Below are 16,472 nucleotides of genomic sequence, written 5' to 3'. Positions count from 1 at the left end.
CAAACTGCTGAGCTGAAGCCATCCACCTGCCTCAGCCTCCCAAAGTGCAGGGATTATAGGCGTGAGCCACTGTGCCTGGCTTTTTGCTTCTTTATCAGTAAAATGGGGATAATATCTGCCTTGTAGGATTGTTGTGAAGCTTAAACAAGATAATGAACATAAAGTTTTAGTGCCTGGCACATGGTTAATACTCAAAAAATGTTAATTTTTCTTCTTTTTCTCCTCCTTTTCGTTATTATTAGCTGAATCAGTAATGACACTGCAAGCAATTTTATCATTAGATTTATCATACTATGTTATGCTGTGTTTTTTTATCACATTTTCAACAAGTTGGAAGCTTTATTGAACCATCTCTATTTTATATACACAGAAACTAAGACAAAAAGAATATAAGAAACAGATCCCTATTATATAAGAATAAAATATTTTCTGTGTATAAAACAAAATTCCAGAATTTCATGCTTTTTTCTTTGACTAATCATATTGTTTCATAATATATATCCTATATAATGGTAAATTTGTCTTTAAATAATACAAGATGTCGTTTAATAAAAAATGAGTGGAATGAACTGTCCTTTTATTTAAAAAAAAAACATTTCAACATTTACATTATATATTTAAACTTTCAGTTGGAGAGGGGAAAGTGAAAGGGAAAGTTTTAGTTGGCTTTGTGTTGGTTGCCAGGAAACATACAAAAGGATCAGAACAGATGAAACAAACAACTCCACATTGCTGGGAAGGTGGCCTTCAGAGTCAAGTACTTCATTCGTAGGGCAACTCTGCAGCTTTGTCATCTAACTCTTCCAGACAAGAAAGTGGAGTTGAAAACTACAACATGTTAGTGGAAGCAAGGTTAGTGAAAGATATTTTTGGGAAGGTGCTTTTCTAATGCATTTAAAATGAGGATTGGAAGTTGTTTTCTGTGTCAGTTACTATAAATGTGGGGAAAGCTTTACACATTTTTAATCAAGCCAGGTTAAACAGAGTATAAGGAAGGGGTAAAAATACCATTTTAAAACCATTCAACTGTAAATTTTGAAAATAAACTCTAGAATCAAATAAGTGAGAGGGTTGAGGGCTTTCATTTCCTACCTCAGCTTAAGCATTTTGCCTCCTGATTGTATGCCTTGAAAGGTTTGTACTTTCATTTTGGAATTTTATTGCTAAGTTGAGTTTCTTTTCAAAGGCACCTGTTGAAGGAAAAAAAAGATCCATCCTTATAGAAATAGTTGAAGGCAACTGAGAAAAGGTGAAGCCATTATGAGTTGCCAGAAAGCTGCACTTGAGTTAAACACAGGGTCACGGCTTGGGCCAAAGAGCCCTGAGAGAACAGAAGGTGTAACTGCATTTGAAGACTATGGTACAGGCCTGCTTGAAAACCAACTCAGCGTGGGTGACTTTGTAAAAATACAGAAGGCCTTTGAGGTAAGTGTGAAGCTTATTGACCAGATAGTTTGAGTTGTTCATGAAGGAGCCTAGAATGAAACACAGAGATATTTTTCTTTAAGCATTAAAAAAAAATACACTTAATGGTTATAGCAGAGAATGAAAAATAATTGGTTAGGCATGGATTTAATACACTGTGCTTGGTAGCTTTGCCCCTCAGTTCTTTGGGCCAAATAATATTCTTTAGTTTGAAATTGCTTCACTGAATTTCATTACTATCAAGAAAGAACTATTTATTCTTGGAAAAAATTTTTTTCTTAGAGATCAACATATTTTGGGGAAACAAAAAATTATGGTTGTGAGTGAAGAAAGCCAGATCCCTAAGGTGACCTCCAGAAATAATTGTTCTTGCATTTAATATGGACATAGAACTCAGGAAATGCAAACATGCGTACCCAGTTTGCAAAAATGTCCTCCTGTCTCACTCACCCTAAGTGGCACAGCTCCTTTTCTAAGCTGATTTTGGCACTTTGTTGTCCCAAGATCCCTTATGAGGGACAAGTCTCCCACTCATTTTGTAAATCCTGGAACAATGCCAATAAAAACAAAATTAGAATTTTTCATTTTAACTCTACATAAAAAATAAGCCATACAAATTTAACTATAAATGAATAATTTTCTTCTTTCTCTCTTAGTCAATTAATTTTGAATTCTGCAGCTATGCATAATGAATAGCATACATCAAAGTGATTTTTAGTTTCAAATATGGGTAGAAAGAAGTGCTCTTCCGTGATGTAGAATTTAGGTAGTCATGAGCCTCCAACATTTCTACTATATTATGTTTACTAAAATATGATCTGGGGCCTTCTTTTGTTTTTTTTTTTTTTTTTGAGACAGAGTCTCGCTCTGTCGCCCAGGCTGGAGTGCAGTGACGCAATCTCGCCTCACTGCAAGCTCCGCCTCCCGAGTTCACGCCATTCTCCTGCCTCAGCCTCTCCGAGTAGCTGGGACTACAGGCGCCCGCCACCACGCCCGGCTAATTTTTTTGTATTTTTAGTAGAGACGGGGTTTCACCATGGTCTCGATCTCCTGATCTCGTGATCCTCCCGCCTCAGCCTCCCAAAGTGCTGGGATTACAAGCGTGAGCCACCGCGCCCGGCCGTAGGGCCTTCTGAAGATTGTCCATGGGTGTTTGAAGTATCCATACTAATTTGAAATAGAAAATATTTTGGAATACCACCTGGAAATTAATAAAATATAATAAAAGCTCACAATATATTGGCCTGTAATAGGCACACATTTTTATCTTTAGATATCCACAAAAGAATATAACAAGTTGGGTTCCACCTGTATTGATAAATTAATGTCCCAATAGTATCAATCTTTTCTTTATAATAGAACTTATCATATTTAGTAGCAAGACATGCTCTGTCCTACACTTCTCTCATTTTAACCTTCATATGTTTGCTATTCACCCAACCTCATTTGTCTGAAAGATTTCACTGCTGCTGCTCATGCTCAGTGCCCCAAGTAAATTTGGCATATTTTGATAGACATAGCAAACATTTTGACAGCTTGAGGACATTCAGTAAAATATAACAGCGGATTATGACAGCTTTGACTCTGTAGTGAACAGAAATGTGGCAGTTTTGTTCCGGTGCTAAGAACACAAAGAATTTGAATGCTAGGGCCTATTAGGAGAGGCTACATTATAAAGTTGATGTGTTGGTGAAACTGCTTCAGAAGGTTAGAGGTGGGTGTTCTTTCCAAACTACAGATTAGTCTTGAGTGAACCCAAGTGAAACTGGAAAATTCAGCCTCAAGTTTTAATTTAATTTTATTTTATGTTAAACATTTCAAAGGCCAGACCACTTATTTTTACATTACCAGTTGGAAAAGCAGGAACTCATGGACCAAAGGGGAGAAGAGAAGGTAATTCAGAGCTTGTATGAACATAGACAGTTTTTCTAAAAAAAGAAATTGAGCTTCGCAGGTGTACCTTCAAAAAAAAAAAAAAAAAAAAAATGAAGTTCATCCATTTTAGCAGACTCAACAGCCAGAGAATGGAATAATCCCATGGCAAACGTGCAGCCAGTACTAAAAGTTAGACCTTTGAGCCACCATGATTTCCAAACACAGCATGGCCACCTCAAGAAGAATGATGCACTAGATGATTTTAATGGTATCCAGTCCATCTGTCATGAGTTTTAGGCCCAGAGGCCACAGGTATAGATTGCTGTAAAAGGACAAAATGCCCTCAACAGCATTCCTGCAACTTCGAACTCTAAAGGTAGTGATTTGTGGTCCAATTACTAAGGATATGCTCTTAGAAATGTCAAGATTCTGGCACCAGATTCCTTTATATCTTCATTTTTTTTTCTTACACAGATTGCTTGTTTGGGGCTGAAGAGTTGTCAGATATTAGGTGAAGTACGTCTCCTTAAATAGCAGTGGCAATTCTTAAGTGAAAAAACAGGAAGTTGGGTCTTTGAATTATGCAGTAACTGTTTTACATGCATTTCCAAATAAAATATCACATACCGTATTGATCGTAGTAGTAACATTTAGGAATAAAGCAAGTAGTGCTTTTGTTCATTGTGCAGTGGTACAAATGGATCAGAATCATGCAGTGTTTCAGATCTAGGAGTCAGATTTCCTGAGCTTAAATCCCAGCTTTGCCACTTACAGTGTGACTCTGTGCAAATACTTAATCTCTCTGGGCTCAGTTTCCTTTATTTCTAACACAAGGATAACAGAGTTTTCATGACGATTAAAGGAGGTACTATCTGGAAAGCACTTTAAAAAGTGCATGCCACAGAGATTAAGTGCTCAATTAACATTAGATAATTGAGCTAATTATCTCATTTAGTAAGTAGAAGTTAAACCATGTGACCTCTGACAGTGCCTTGATTCTAATTCATACTTTTCTTAAAGGAAATTAAACTTCAAGTGACACTTGCTGCTATGCGTCTTCATTCCTATTAGTTGTGGAAGGAAGTGGTAAGAGCTGCAAAGACATAAATTCACATAGAAGAGTCAAAAGCATAATTGTTCTATCTCTCACTTCATATTTTCTTAGCAGGCAAAAATTCTAATTGATGTCTTGATTCTTTTCTTTGGAACAAAAAGTTACCTGGGTAGAAGGACAGAAAAGTAACTTGTGGATTTCATTTTCCTTTAAGTGATGGTGTCAAAAAAGCCATATATCAGCCTGAAGGGAGAGAAACTTGCATTATTCATAGAATCGTAAAATGGTTGTTACTCAAACTTCCCTGTAGCACTTACAATACTTAGAGAAATGACATGGTCTCTGGATGCTCATATTATTTTGATGTCAACCATATTTTACATTTTCTTTGAAATTCCAAAAGCCAACTATTGTTTGAGGAAGAGTAGCTGTGGTTTGCTGATTTTATAGGAGTGGTGAGAAGTAAAAATTTTGGTCTAAGGAAAATGGAATTTTGGGAAAGCCATGGGGTCTGATATTTATTGAGCTTCTCCTGAGAGTCTGGCTATGTAGGTGTCTGAGTATTTCTTTTCTTACATTCTCCACTGTTGATCTCTGTATGTCAACGATGGTTTAACATTAGACCTTGATTCTAGATTAATTGCTGCCTGTTTGGTCTGAGACCATAGTTTGCCCTGTGCTTCTGGGCTCTGCAGGTTAGGTCCTGAACTGCCTTTATCAGCAACTGTGTCTATATCTTCTCCTGGCACATCTGTTCTGGCCTGGTTGTAAGCTGAGAGCTAGGGGCTGGCCTTACCCTGTCAGCTCCATGCTATCATTTGCTCAAGCCCTGCTAAATCTTTAGCTTTAACTATAACTAGAAGCGAAACCTCCTAAGCCACATGTAAAATGTGAGGTATTTATCCTTAAAGTAGGAAGGGCCAAATAGTTTAGTGTAAGAAAGGCACAGTAAAAATCCTAGCAAGACTGCCCCAGAGACTGTTCGGTGAGAATTCTTAAAACAAATTTGTCTTGGAGGTGAATGAGATCTAAACACAATGCACTTATTCAAACTGAATCTCAAAAGACCGGAGAAGTTCAGTAGTCAATTCTGCAAGTTCTAGAATTGTGCTTAATGGGTAATACAATTACATTTAAAGAATTTTGATATTCTCATCCTTGATTATCTTGTTTTTTTTTTTTTTTTTTTTTTTTTTTTTTTGTTGCCCAGGCTGGAGTGCAGTGGCGCAATCTCGGCTCACTGCAAGCTCCGCCTCCCAGGTTCACGCCATTCTCCTGCCTCAGCCTCTCCGAGTAGCTGGGACTACAGGCGGCCGCCACCACGCCCGGCTAATTTTTTGTATTTTTAGTAGAGACGGGGTTTCACCGTGGTCTCGATCTCCTGACCTCGTGATCCGCCCGCCTCGGCCTCCCAAAGTGCTGGGATTACAAGCGTGAGCCACCACGCCCGGCCTCCTTGATTATCTTTATAAAATTGCCAAAACACCTGAACAGTATCTTGGGGATTTTAGAAAGCATTCTACAGCAGGGTCTATGAACTGTGCTTGTTTGCTTCAAGACAAAGCTGAGGATGTTGATGTCCTGCCAGGCAAGCTAGGCTCTGCAGGAATATAGAAAGTCAGTATGGGCCCTTTCTTACCTTTTTTTTACTTATCCTGCTTTCTAAACTGTCAAGCTTCCTCCAAATTTATGGAGGACCCATCCTTCTCTAGGCCTTCTCATTGCCCATTGTACCTTCACTACTAAGGTACCCAAATGAACAGGTCTTCCTAGACGTGTCTCATACTCCAAAACTGTTCTTGTATCTTCCTTCTTTCCTTTCTACCCAGGCACCACCATCCCAAACACATAAATAAAATTACTCATTTTTGTTTCATTCCCTTTCCCCAAAAACTTTAGATGTTCTTATCTCTGATAAAATGAAATGGTCCATAAAGTTCATTTAAAATTTTTTCTTAGATAAAACTGTTAAGGTGTAAAGTTGGGTATTATGCTATCCAACAATGTTGAGAATTAGAAAATCTTTTTTATAGTGTATGCAAACTGTGTAAAATATATAATATCTGCAACATGACAGAGGTACTATTTCCTGTTCACATAAAGTAAAAAGCAGGTATTTCTAATGGGTAAGCAGTTGCAAGCAGGGATTCAGATCTCAGGCTGTCCCCACCTTCTGCCTTCTGCACAAGCCATGGATCAGCTAGTAGCAGTGGGGAGCACTGGGGAATGTTTTTTGTGGTCCAGCTCACATCCCATTGGCTAGCACTCAGTCATATGGCTACATGTAACTTCAAGTTACTTCAAGTCGTATGGCAAGTAGGGACAGCTGTGTGCCCACATAATGATCTCACCCATGATCCTCTTAGAATTTTGTGGAAGGAAAATTTCCTTCTCTCCTGATGAACCAGCATGCTTCAGTTTGTAAATTATGGAGACCTTTGTGTCTAATTGTATTTTGTGTTCTGTCTTAGCTGCCAGGAAGTTCAAAGCTAAATTTAGTGTTCAACTGTTACAACTATGCTTAACTTAGGTTTTCTGGGACAATTATCTGCTCTTTTTAATTATATAATTCTTGTTCTTTTATCTTTGTTTTAATAGTCCTATCCTATTGCCTATGTATCTTCTGTTGTAACTGAACTAAAATTCTTTCTGGAAATCAGTGTAGGTAAAAATGATGAATAAAAATTTAGTACCTTTCAAGTACAGTAAGATTTTATAAGGCACTTATGTTGGCATCGTGTTATTTGATCCTTTACCAGCCTGAAATGTAGGCATGGCATACATTTTTACTTCCCATTTACAAATAAGGAGATGAAGGACTAAAAATATTCAATTGAATTCCCCCATGGGCAGAGCCAGAACTCAGAGGCAGATCGTCAACTTTGGAGTCCATATATGGCATGACTTCCACTGGCCACAAGATAACCTTCCTTTGGCATGTTGCTCTAAGGAACATGAATCTAACAGGATAAAGATTTCCCAAACAAAATCCATGTTAAATTAATAGTGCACAGGCCCTGTGCTCTGCTAACTTGGAGCTAATGCATAATCAGCAAATAATCAACAACTGCTACAATGAAATCAATGTAGAGAAAGGGTGGAAGAATGAAAAGGAAATAATAACCAATTGCTTTTTTAAAAAATATTTTTTTCTTTCTAAAGGCATCTCAATGGAGACTTGTGAGAAGGTAAACAGGTGAAGCTTAGTCTCACCTGTATATAGTAAAAAGTGCATTCTGCAGCCTCAGTCAATTCATCATCTGCTAACCAAAGACAGCAGGTCGTAGCATTTCTCACCCATTGCTCTTAGTGCAATCAAAATACCTATTTTTAATGGCAGCAGAAAACATTAAGGTGATAGCATGAAGACAAATCCAATACCACTGTAGTTGGCACAATTAGAAATGGCAGAGGAATTCTGTGGTAGTTTTATCTGATTTGTTAAAATTCATGAATAATGATAGCAAATGGTGTCATCACCAAAACTCAAGGAAGTGAAGTTGTATCTCACTACAAATGAAAAATTTGCCTTCCCGAATCCTGCTGCCTTTGTGCTGAATTTTGTGACAAGTTCTAACAGTTTCCTGCCTTTCAAACTCTCTGTGAACTTTTACAACAGGCACTTATAAAAATTAATCTGGATCAGTGTGTGATGAAGAGTGCTTTTAGTAAACAAGTGGTTTAACCTCGAGCGTTGGCCAAAACTGGAGAAGTGAAGACAACCAAGAAAAGCTTGTTACAGAGGAGGGAGGGAGAAAGAAAGCAAAGATGTCTATTGCTGTTCATGTGTAGTGCATCAGTTTAGCCAGACTTGTGAACTAAGGGCACTGCTACTTTTGAAATTTTCCTGAGAGTTAAACAAGAAAAATGAATAAAAGAATGAAAGAACCATTATTTGTGGCATTTTGGCTTCAATTTGTCACATTTTGCCAAGTATAACATATTAATGATGACACAAGACACCCTCACTCTATTGCTAGAAATAGGAATCCTCTAAACTGTCCCTTAGTGATTTCTGACCATTTCCCAAGGCTCTGCCTCATACTTGTGCAGGAAAAAGTGCCTTGGGGTCTTTTCTCCTTTCATCATGTCTCACCGACATTCTATGGATGTGGCTATTATGAAATCCTGATTCTCTAGGCACTGACATCTCTGTCGAGGCATTACCAGAGACATTATGTTCCTCTACTGCTTCACTTCCCATGTGTACATGCATACACCTTTCTCTAATTTTCTCGATAGACCCAAGGCCAAGTTATCACACTAGTTTTGCTACAGACATGTACTCTTCAATATGTGCTACATTTGGTTATTTAAATAAAATAAGAATTTCATAAAATAAAGTTCAGTTCCTCACAAGCACCAGCCATTTCAAGCACTCAGTAGCCACATGTGGCTAGTGGCTACTATACTGGCTGCAAAGAATATAGAACATTTTCATCATTGCAGAAAGTTCCATTGGACAATGCTGCTTCCAACCCTTTCTCATGACTTTGTACTAACTTGTTCTGCTTCCTCACTTCTCGACATATATTTGTGGCCAAGGAGCTGCTCTCAGCTCCTCAGTCCCACTATAAACACATCAGACTGCCCATGTCTTAGAACCCAGAGGCCAAACTGATTCTCGGCCCCAGAGATAGCAGAAATTATTTCTCTTCACTCTAGTCTAAGACCTATATTTCCATGTTCCCTTCCTAGGACTGTAAAGAATGGGAAGATCTATTCCTTTCAGGGGAATCTTTCCTTCTTCCTTCTGGTGCAACTCCCATCCTCTCAACTCCCAACACACACACAGGTGTTTAGTCTAGATTTATGGTTCCAACGAGTCCATCACGAAATTATCTGACCTGGACCATTACCCAAAGCGTTCCAGTCATGCTGATCATATTTTACTTACTCCTGTTTTAGGGCCTACGAGATGCTGGTGCCTCAGTTTGGAATATTTCTCTCCCATCCCCAACAATTTCCTGGCTAACTCCTACTCAATGTGTGTAAATACCACTGCCTTAGGAAAGCCTTTTCTTACCATGCAGGCGGGATTAGTGCCCTACTATGACCCTGTTTTCTCTTCTCATAGCTTCCTATATGTTCCTTTGGTTGCTTTCATCATAGATGCTCTGATTAGCACAATGCCATTATTTGTTTAAAGTCAAATAGAAGTCCCAGGCAGGCTATAGAGACAATTGAATGTGAGAGAATTGCAACATAGATTCTGGAGGAGAGAGGCCATGAGAGGAGATATCTGTAGGAGAGAATAGACAGTTTAAGACTGGACCTTACAAAATTCTTCAAGGCAGTGGAGAAACAACTGGAGTTGGTACAAGAAATAAAGCAGCTGAGTTATTTTCCAGAAGTAGGAGAAGAAGCAAACAAACAAAAAAGGAGGATATAGCCAGCCATATAAAATTTCATTTATTTTTATGATTCCTATTTAGCAATCCTTGTATCATTAAAATAAATAAGGCTGGGCATGGTGACTCACGCCTGTAATCCCAGAACTTTGGGAGGCCAAGGCGGGCACACTACTTGAGGTCAGGAGTTCAAGACCAGCTTGGCCAACATGGCAAAATCCCATCTCTACAAAAATACGAAAACTAGCCAGGCATTATGGCAGGTGTCTGTAATCCCAGCTACTCGGGAGGCTGAGGTGGGAGAATTGCTTGAACCCGGGAGGTGAAGATGGCAGTGAGCCAAGATCGTACCACTGCACTCCAGCCTGGGTGACTGAGCGAGACTCAATCTCAAAACTAAAAATAATAAATAAATAAATAAATAAAATTAAATAAAATAAATATAAGTAACACATTATTCTCATGGTAAAAAATCCAAGCTAAACATGAAATTTCCCCCTTAGCTTGGTCCATCCTCAGTCATTATACTCCCCTGGAGTATAATACTCTTAATATTTTCTGGTGTATTTTAAATGCATTTTTATCCATGTATACACATACACATATCACATGTAGCTTTGTTTTATGTAGAATATATTTACATACATTATCATATTTTATGTATTCAAGAAAGAATGCTACATAAATAGCTGCTGATCATGTGAAAAGGCACCTGAACTTCTTAAGAATTTGATTTGATACTCTAATCAAGAAAGAAGACATTCTTTTTACAATCAACAGATTGGCAAATATTAAAAAGATCAATAACATTCACTGATGGCAAAGAACCAGGGGAATAGGCACTCTTACTAAGATTGTAAATTGACAAAGCTTTTCTGGAAGGCAATTTGCCATTATATATCAAATATAAAATGTACCACATGTATACTTTTTAATCAGCAGTTCTAATCCTCCAAGCTACCCTAAATACATTCTGAAGTACAGAAAAAAATACATGCAAAGCTATGATTGTAGTATCACTTACAAACCGGAATATTTACAACCCAAATATTCATGAATTGGATGAATGTATAAATAAATTATGGTATACTCCTATTACTCAGCTATTAAAAAGAATAAGGAAGACTTATATAAGATTGCCCAAGATTTGATGTTCAGTGAAAACAAGAAAATCACAGAATAGTGCATAATCATATTCTAAAATAAAAAATGTACGTATTTATGTGGTCTAGAGGTTATAGAAAAAGAGAACTGTGATTGTAGTGGGGCAAGTTATAGCAAATGGGTTTGTGGCCACCTTATCTATACCGTAATTCAATGCAAACATAAATGTTCTTAAAATGCTGGCGTATCTTCATAACCTAAAGACTCTGTGGTACTATTTCTAAATGTATGTCTAGCAATGCTGAAATTAAGAGTGCTGAATTTAAAAGCAGTGCCTTTTATAGATACTATGTCGTTCTACTCAGAGCATTAACTTCCTTCCATTGAATTTTAGCATTAAGAGAGAGAACATAGAGAACCACTCTACTGTCTTTATTTTACAGGTGATGAACAGAAATCCAAAAAAATAAATAAATAAAAAAGCAGGGGTGGGGGGATTTTACAGGTGATGAACAGAAATCCAAAAAAATAAACAAATAAAAAAGCAGGGGTGGGGGGGATTTGTCGTTTTCTATTGAGTGATTTGCAGAGCCAGAACATTGTCCAACATGGTCGGGTAGCCAGTTTTTGTTTCTTTTCTCTAGTGAACAATTTAACTCTATTTTAACTTATTTATAATTTCCCAAAGTTATTTTATACATTATTATTCTATAATCTTGGCCATCATTCACCATTATGACCCCCTCCCCAAACTTGCTATTATCAGTAAAATAGACGAATATCTCTTCCTCAATATAGAAGAGAATATTTGCAATATATTTATCATTTACTCATTCTTACAACAGATATTTATTGAATGTCTACCCTGTGGCAGTTAAAAGCTGCTTAGACCCAGGCCTTCCTTTATGGAGGGCTATATTTTAAGTAAACTTCCCTAGGAACAAAGGCATTCCTCTAGATAACCATAATGCCATTTTTGTACCAGGAAATTCAACTTTATACATTACCTAATGAAAAGGTTGATATTAAAATGTCCCCTTTTGTCCCAGTAATGTCTTTTATATAAAATCACAGATCCAATACAGAATTATACATTTACTTTAGTTGACACATCTCTCTCATCTGTTTAGTTTCCCTTAATCTTGAGGAGTCCCCCACTTTTTCTTGTCTTTCATGACATAAACATTTTTGAAGAATTCATGCCAGTTACTTAGAACATCCCATTAGCTGGGTTTTCTTATTGATTCTTTACTGTTAGACTCTCTACCATTTTTGGAAAGAATACCGCGTAGTTATCTCCACCTCTTGTGTGGCATTGAGAGTCCCATTATGTCAATTTGTCCCATTACTGGTGATGCTATAAGTTGGATCCCTTGATTGAAGTGGATCCACCAGAGTTATCCGTTGTAAAGGAACTTGTGGGCTGATACTTTTTTTTTTTTTTTTTGTGGGCTGATACTTTATACTATATTGTGAGTATTCTTCAACAAGATTTCATCCACTGGTTTGACTATTGATTGATTATCTTTGCTGGAAACAATGACTCTACTGATGGTTGAAAAATGGTGATTTTTAAATGCTGTTGATTCTTACTCATTTTCAGTATGGCATTTTTCTTTCTGTAAGAGAGAGTCTTCGGCCCCTCTTCTCTTTCACCCTCTCATTCTCTCTCTCTGCGTTGAGTCTGACCACAGATTTGTGGATTCGTTTATTCTATTCAATGTGCTGTTTTCTATTATGGTCATTATTTTATGATACTCAACATGCCCCAAATTTGGCTAGTGTGAGACCCCTTCAAGCCAGCTCTTGTATCCTTTTAACATATTTGCATCAATCTCTTATTACTGCTTTGCTTTCTGGCACAAGATGATGTGCCCAAGACCTGGAACCAGCCATTTCTCCAGGGATCCCCAGTTCCATTGATTGGAGAATGGTATTTAGAGTAACAGGATCTGGGTAGTAGTGTGTTCATTGCTATTAGGGGTGTCATTGCTTCCAGTCCTTTCAGTTGACGTAGCTAGGATATATCTATACTTATCTAAATCAATATTTATATTTATTGATCTATACATATTTTTAAAACTAATGAATTTATACTAATACTTCCAATTCAATTCAAATACCACAGGGTTCTTCACCTCCCTCTGTCACTCCATATTTGTATCATTTGCATTTCCATGCTCTCACATTTTGAACCTTTGTTCTAGCAGCATTAATATATTTATTTGTATGCTTTATTCTGTAATGTATATGAAATAGTTTTGGAACTATTATATCAACACTACTCCAAAGATGAAAGTAAAATTCAAGACTTATTTGCAGTTTTTTTGCATTATATTGCATTACGGGTACATGGGTTAGAGAACTGGGCTTATAGATGATACTAAAATTAATTTCTCTTACTGTGTGGTTGTGTAAGCTTGTTACATGGTTAGGTTAATATATATACATATTAAATTTTAGAGTTTAAAAAATCTCTGTTTTGATTTTGTTGACTATATGAAACATTTTTATAGTTCTCAAGTCAAAACAGTATAAAAATGCTTACTTAGAAAAATTTTACTCTCTTCCCTATCCTTTTCTTCCCATCCTCTCATTCTGCCTTGATAACCATTTTCATTAACTTCTGAAATTTTTTTTCTGTGGTTCTGTTTTTTAAATACATGTATGTCTATGTGTATTTTTTTTTACCTTTTCTTCTCACATAAAACGTAGCATACATTTATTCTCTGTGGCATTTTAATTGTATTTGATTAACAATGTATCTCCATATAAGTTGGTAGAGAGTATTTTCATTTGTTTAACAGCTGTATTATACTCTTTTGTTAAATGTAGTTTGGTTCATTCAACCTCTGTCATATTCATGGACCTGTAGGCTGTGTTTTCCCCCAGTGTTTAATTCTGAAAATATTTAAATCTAAGAAAAAGAGGAAGAAAGATTATTTTTGAGGGAAAATGAATTGTTATTTAGACATGTTGATTTGAATTATCTATATAGGACTTCCAAGTTAATATATCCAGAAGGGAAATAGGATATAAAGGTTTAGTGCTCAGAAGACAGGTCTAGATAAAGATATTTCTTTGGGCATTCTCAGCAATTAGACCATGTTTGAAGCCTGAGAAATTGGGTCATATGAATCGCTAGGGTATATGATGTGGGAAGAGAACAGGTCATAGGGCCAAAAGCTAAGATATACCAATATCTTACCCTATCTTATCTTATCTTCCCTTATCTTATCTTTATCTTACCTTTCTGTAAGTACCACAGAAAATGTGGTACTTAAAAGAGATACTGAGAAGGAGTGATCAGAAGTGTTGCTGAGAAACACAGTACAATGTAAACCAAGGAAAGCAAATGTTCTTAGAAGTAGGGAAGAGTCAACAGAGGCAAATTCTGCAGAGATACATATTAAAAACACATAACTCATGGGTGGGAGCCTTCCAAATTTGGAGATATGGAATCATTGGCTCGAACCCTTATGCCATAATATTGGAAATCCAAAGCCCTTTCCAAATTTCTGCAAATGTAAAATCACCTCTGCCTGCCTTCCATTGCAGCTGCCATCTCTGTTCTCTACCAGATTAACACATGCCTGAGACTCAGCTCCTTACGTAGTTATTCAGGACTTTCCATTCAGAAAGCATTTACAAGTCGAGTAGATGCAACTGAAGGTTTTTGGGAAGTAGGTGTGTGGGTCGGAGTGGGAAATATGTCAGAAACACACGGACACTTCCACTATTAAAATAATTTTAGCCATATTGCCTGTGGGGTTTTCTCGATGGCACTTTATTACCATGCAACCCTCTGCCATCTTGGAGTCTCCCATCCTTTCCACCTCCCATTTCAACCACCATTTCCTTCTCTCTCCCTCTGTCTAATCAAATAAAAAAGCAATAAAAACAAATACCAAATTATTTTCCTCTTTTTTACAGCAGCTTGATCCCTGTTCTTTCTTGATTGGGGTGTTGCACATAGCTCAGCTTTCATTTTCCAACTAAATGGGAATCTCAAGGTATTTTCTCAAACAAAGATATTTTGGCACCAAACATTAACTTGGTACATTTTCACTTTTATCAGATGAGAACCAGAAAAAAATGTATTGAAATGTTTAGCCACGGGATTTTTGGTCTTCTTGTTAAGAGCAGCTTCAGTGGAGCTGCTGGATTGCAATAGGTTGAGTAAGCTGGAGGTAAAGAAATTGAGACAATGTGAGAACATGATTATTTCAAGTTGGCTGTGAAAGAAGGATGAGACAGTAGCAAAAAACAGATGGCAATGTCAAGGGAAGATGGTTAATAATTCGAATGACTTGATCATGTTTAAATGCTGATGAAAAGGAGTCAATAGAGAACAAGAAAGAATAACAATAGAAGAGATTCTCCAGGTGGTGGGAGAAGGATGTATCCAGAACACAGAAGTTCTGCTGTCACAGGGGAGAAGGAGATGGCTGCAGATATAGGTCATTATATATGTGGGTGCAAAAACATTGAGGACATTTCTATCTAATTGATTCCTCCATTTCTTTCTCCCCCTTTTCATTCTCTTTCTTTTGTTCCTTTTCCTTGTGAGTTAGAAGTGAAATTTCTTTATTAGGAAGGGAAGGGAAATGATAAAGTAGGAGTTTGAAAGAAGTAAAGAATAAGAGTGAGAGTTCAGCAAGAAAACATGGAAGGATTCCTAGTAGTATAGAAGGATATTTGAGGTTGGAGATCATGTATTTTGTTGTGGTGACATCGTTCTGCCCTATCCATTAGTGTTCAGCAGCCTGGGTATAGGCACAGAGAGGATGCTTTTCCAGTGCTGTGTTTTGCCAGATATCTGGGATGAAAGGATGGCAGAACAAAAGAATGAAGATAATTACCAGAGATTGGTTGAAGTTGGATCTTTGGTTTGAGAAGGATGTGACAGCAAGAAATTGCTGATAGTTTGGTGAAAAGGATCCCCTCAGAACCTGGATTAGAATCTTTCTGACTTTTTATGTTTATCTTATCGATTCAAAGTTTATATGTGAAATGTAAGTATATCATTATAAAGCTTTAGGCTTCTAAATAGATAGCTTTTATCAAAACAGTATGAAATTATTTGGGAGTATACATTCCAACTTCATATTTTTCTGGTTTGTTGATGACTGTGTTATCCTAAAGAAAATCAGATTTTGTTGAAGCCAATATATTTGAATTGTGGTAAAAGTGGTTAAGAATTGGAAATTCTTGGTTCTAGGTCTGTTTCTGCTAATAGTGAACTACGTGACCTCAGAGAAGTCTTTTCTTAATAAGCCTGAACATCAGTTTCTTCCTTTTAAATGAAGGGTTTGGTATAGATTCTCTAAACTTTCTTCTAGCTCCGACATGGTATTAATCTATGATCCTATGGATGCATAAACTTCTTTGCCATAATCATGGTCTCCAACAAAAGAACAGCAATTTTAAAAAGTATATCTTTGTATTGCTACATTGAGCTTTCCAAATGAAAATCAATGAAGCTCAGTTCTCTGTTGGCTGCACCATTTCACTGGTCAGGCTTATTCCCCCAAGTTTCTAGCCTAGGCACAAAAGATGATAGTGATAAGCATCACTTTAGATGTATAGCAGATATTGAAGAATTTCAAGACTTAGAGAAAATTAATAAGAACAATTATATTTCTCAGGGTGATGATCATTTT

At 36.9% G+C, this 16,472-nt stretch overlaps 1 protein-coding gene across 2 annotated transcripts in view; it reads left to right on the top strand.

Annotated features, from left to right (window-relative positions):
• Positions 1-743: 743 nt before the first annotated feature.
• WDR49 (WD repeat domain 49) overlaps positions 744-16,472 on the top strand; it is a 175,437-nt gene continuing 159,708 nt past the window's right edge. For both annotated transcript variants that reach the window (XM_032173951.1, XM_032173950.1), the window contains exons 1-2: positions 744-852; positions 1,187-1,425. In XM_032173951.1, the coding sequence (XP_032029842.1) occupies positions 1,261-1,425 (165 nt within the window). In that variant the 5' untranslated portion in view covers positions 744-852; positions 1,187-1,260. The remainder of the gene's footprint in view (positions 853-1,186; positions 1,426-16,472) is intronic.

This window comes from Hylobates moloch, unplaced genomic scaffold, assembly GCF_009828535.3.
Source record: "Hylobates moloch isolate HMO894 unplaced genomic scaffold, HMol_V3 SCAFFOLD_13, whole genome shotgun sequence".
NCBI classification, from domain to species: domain Eukaryota; kingdom Metazoa; phylum Chordata; class Mammalia; order Primates; family Hylobatidae; genus Hylobates; species Hylobates moloch.
The sequence above is the reverse complement of the archived record's forward strand: the minus strand, read 5'-3'. Positions and strand labels throughout refer to the sequence as shown.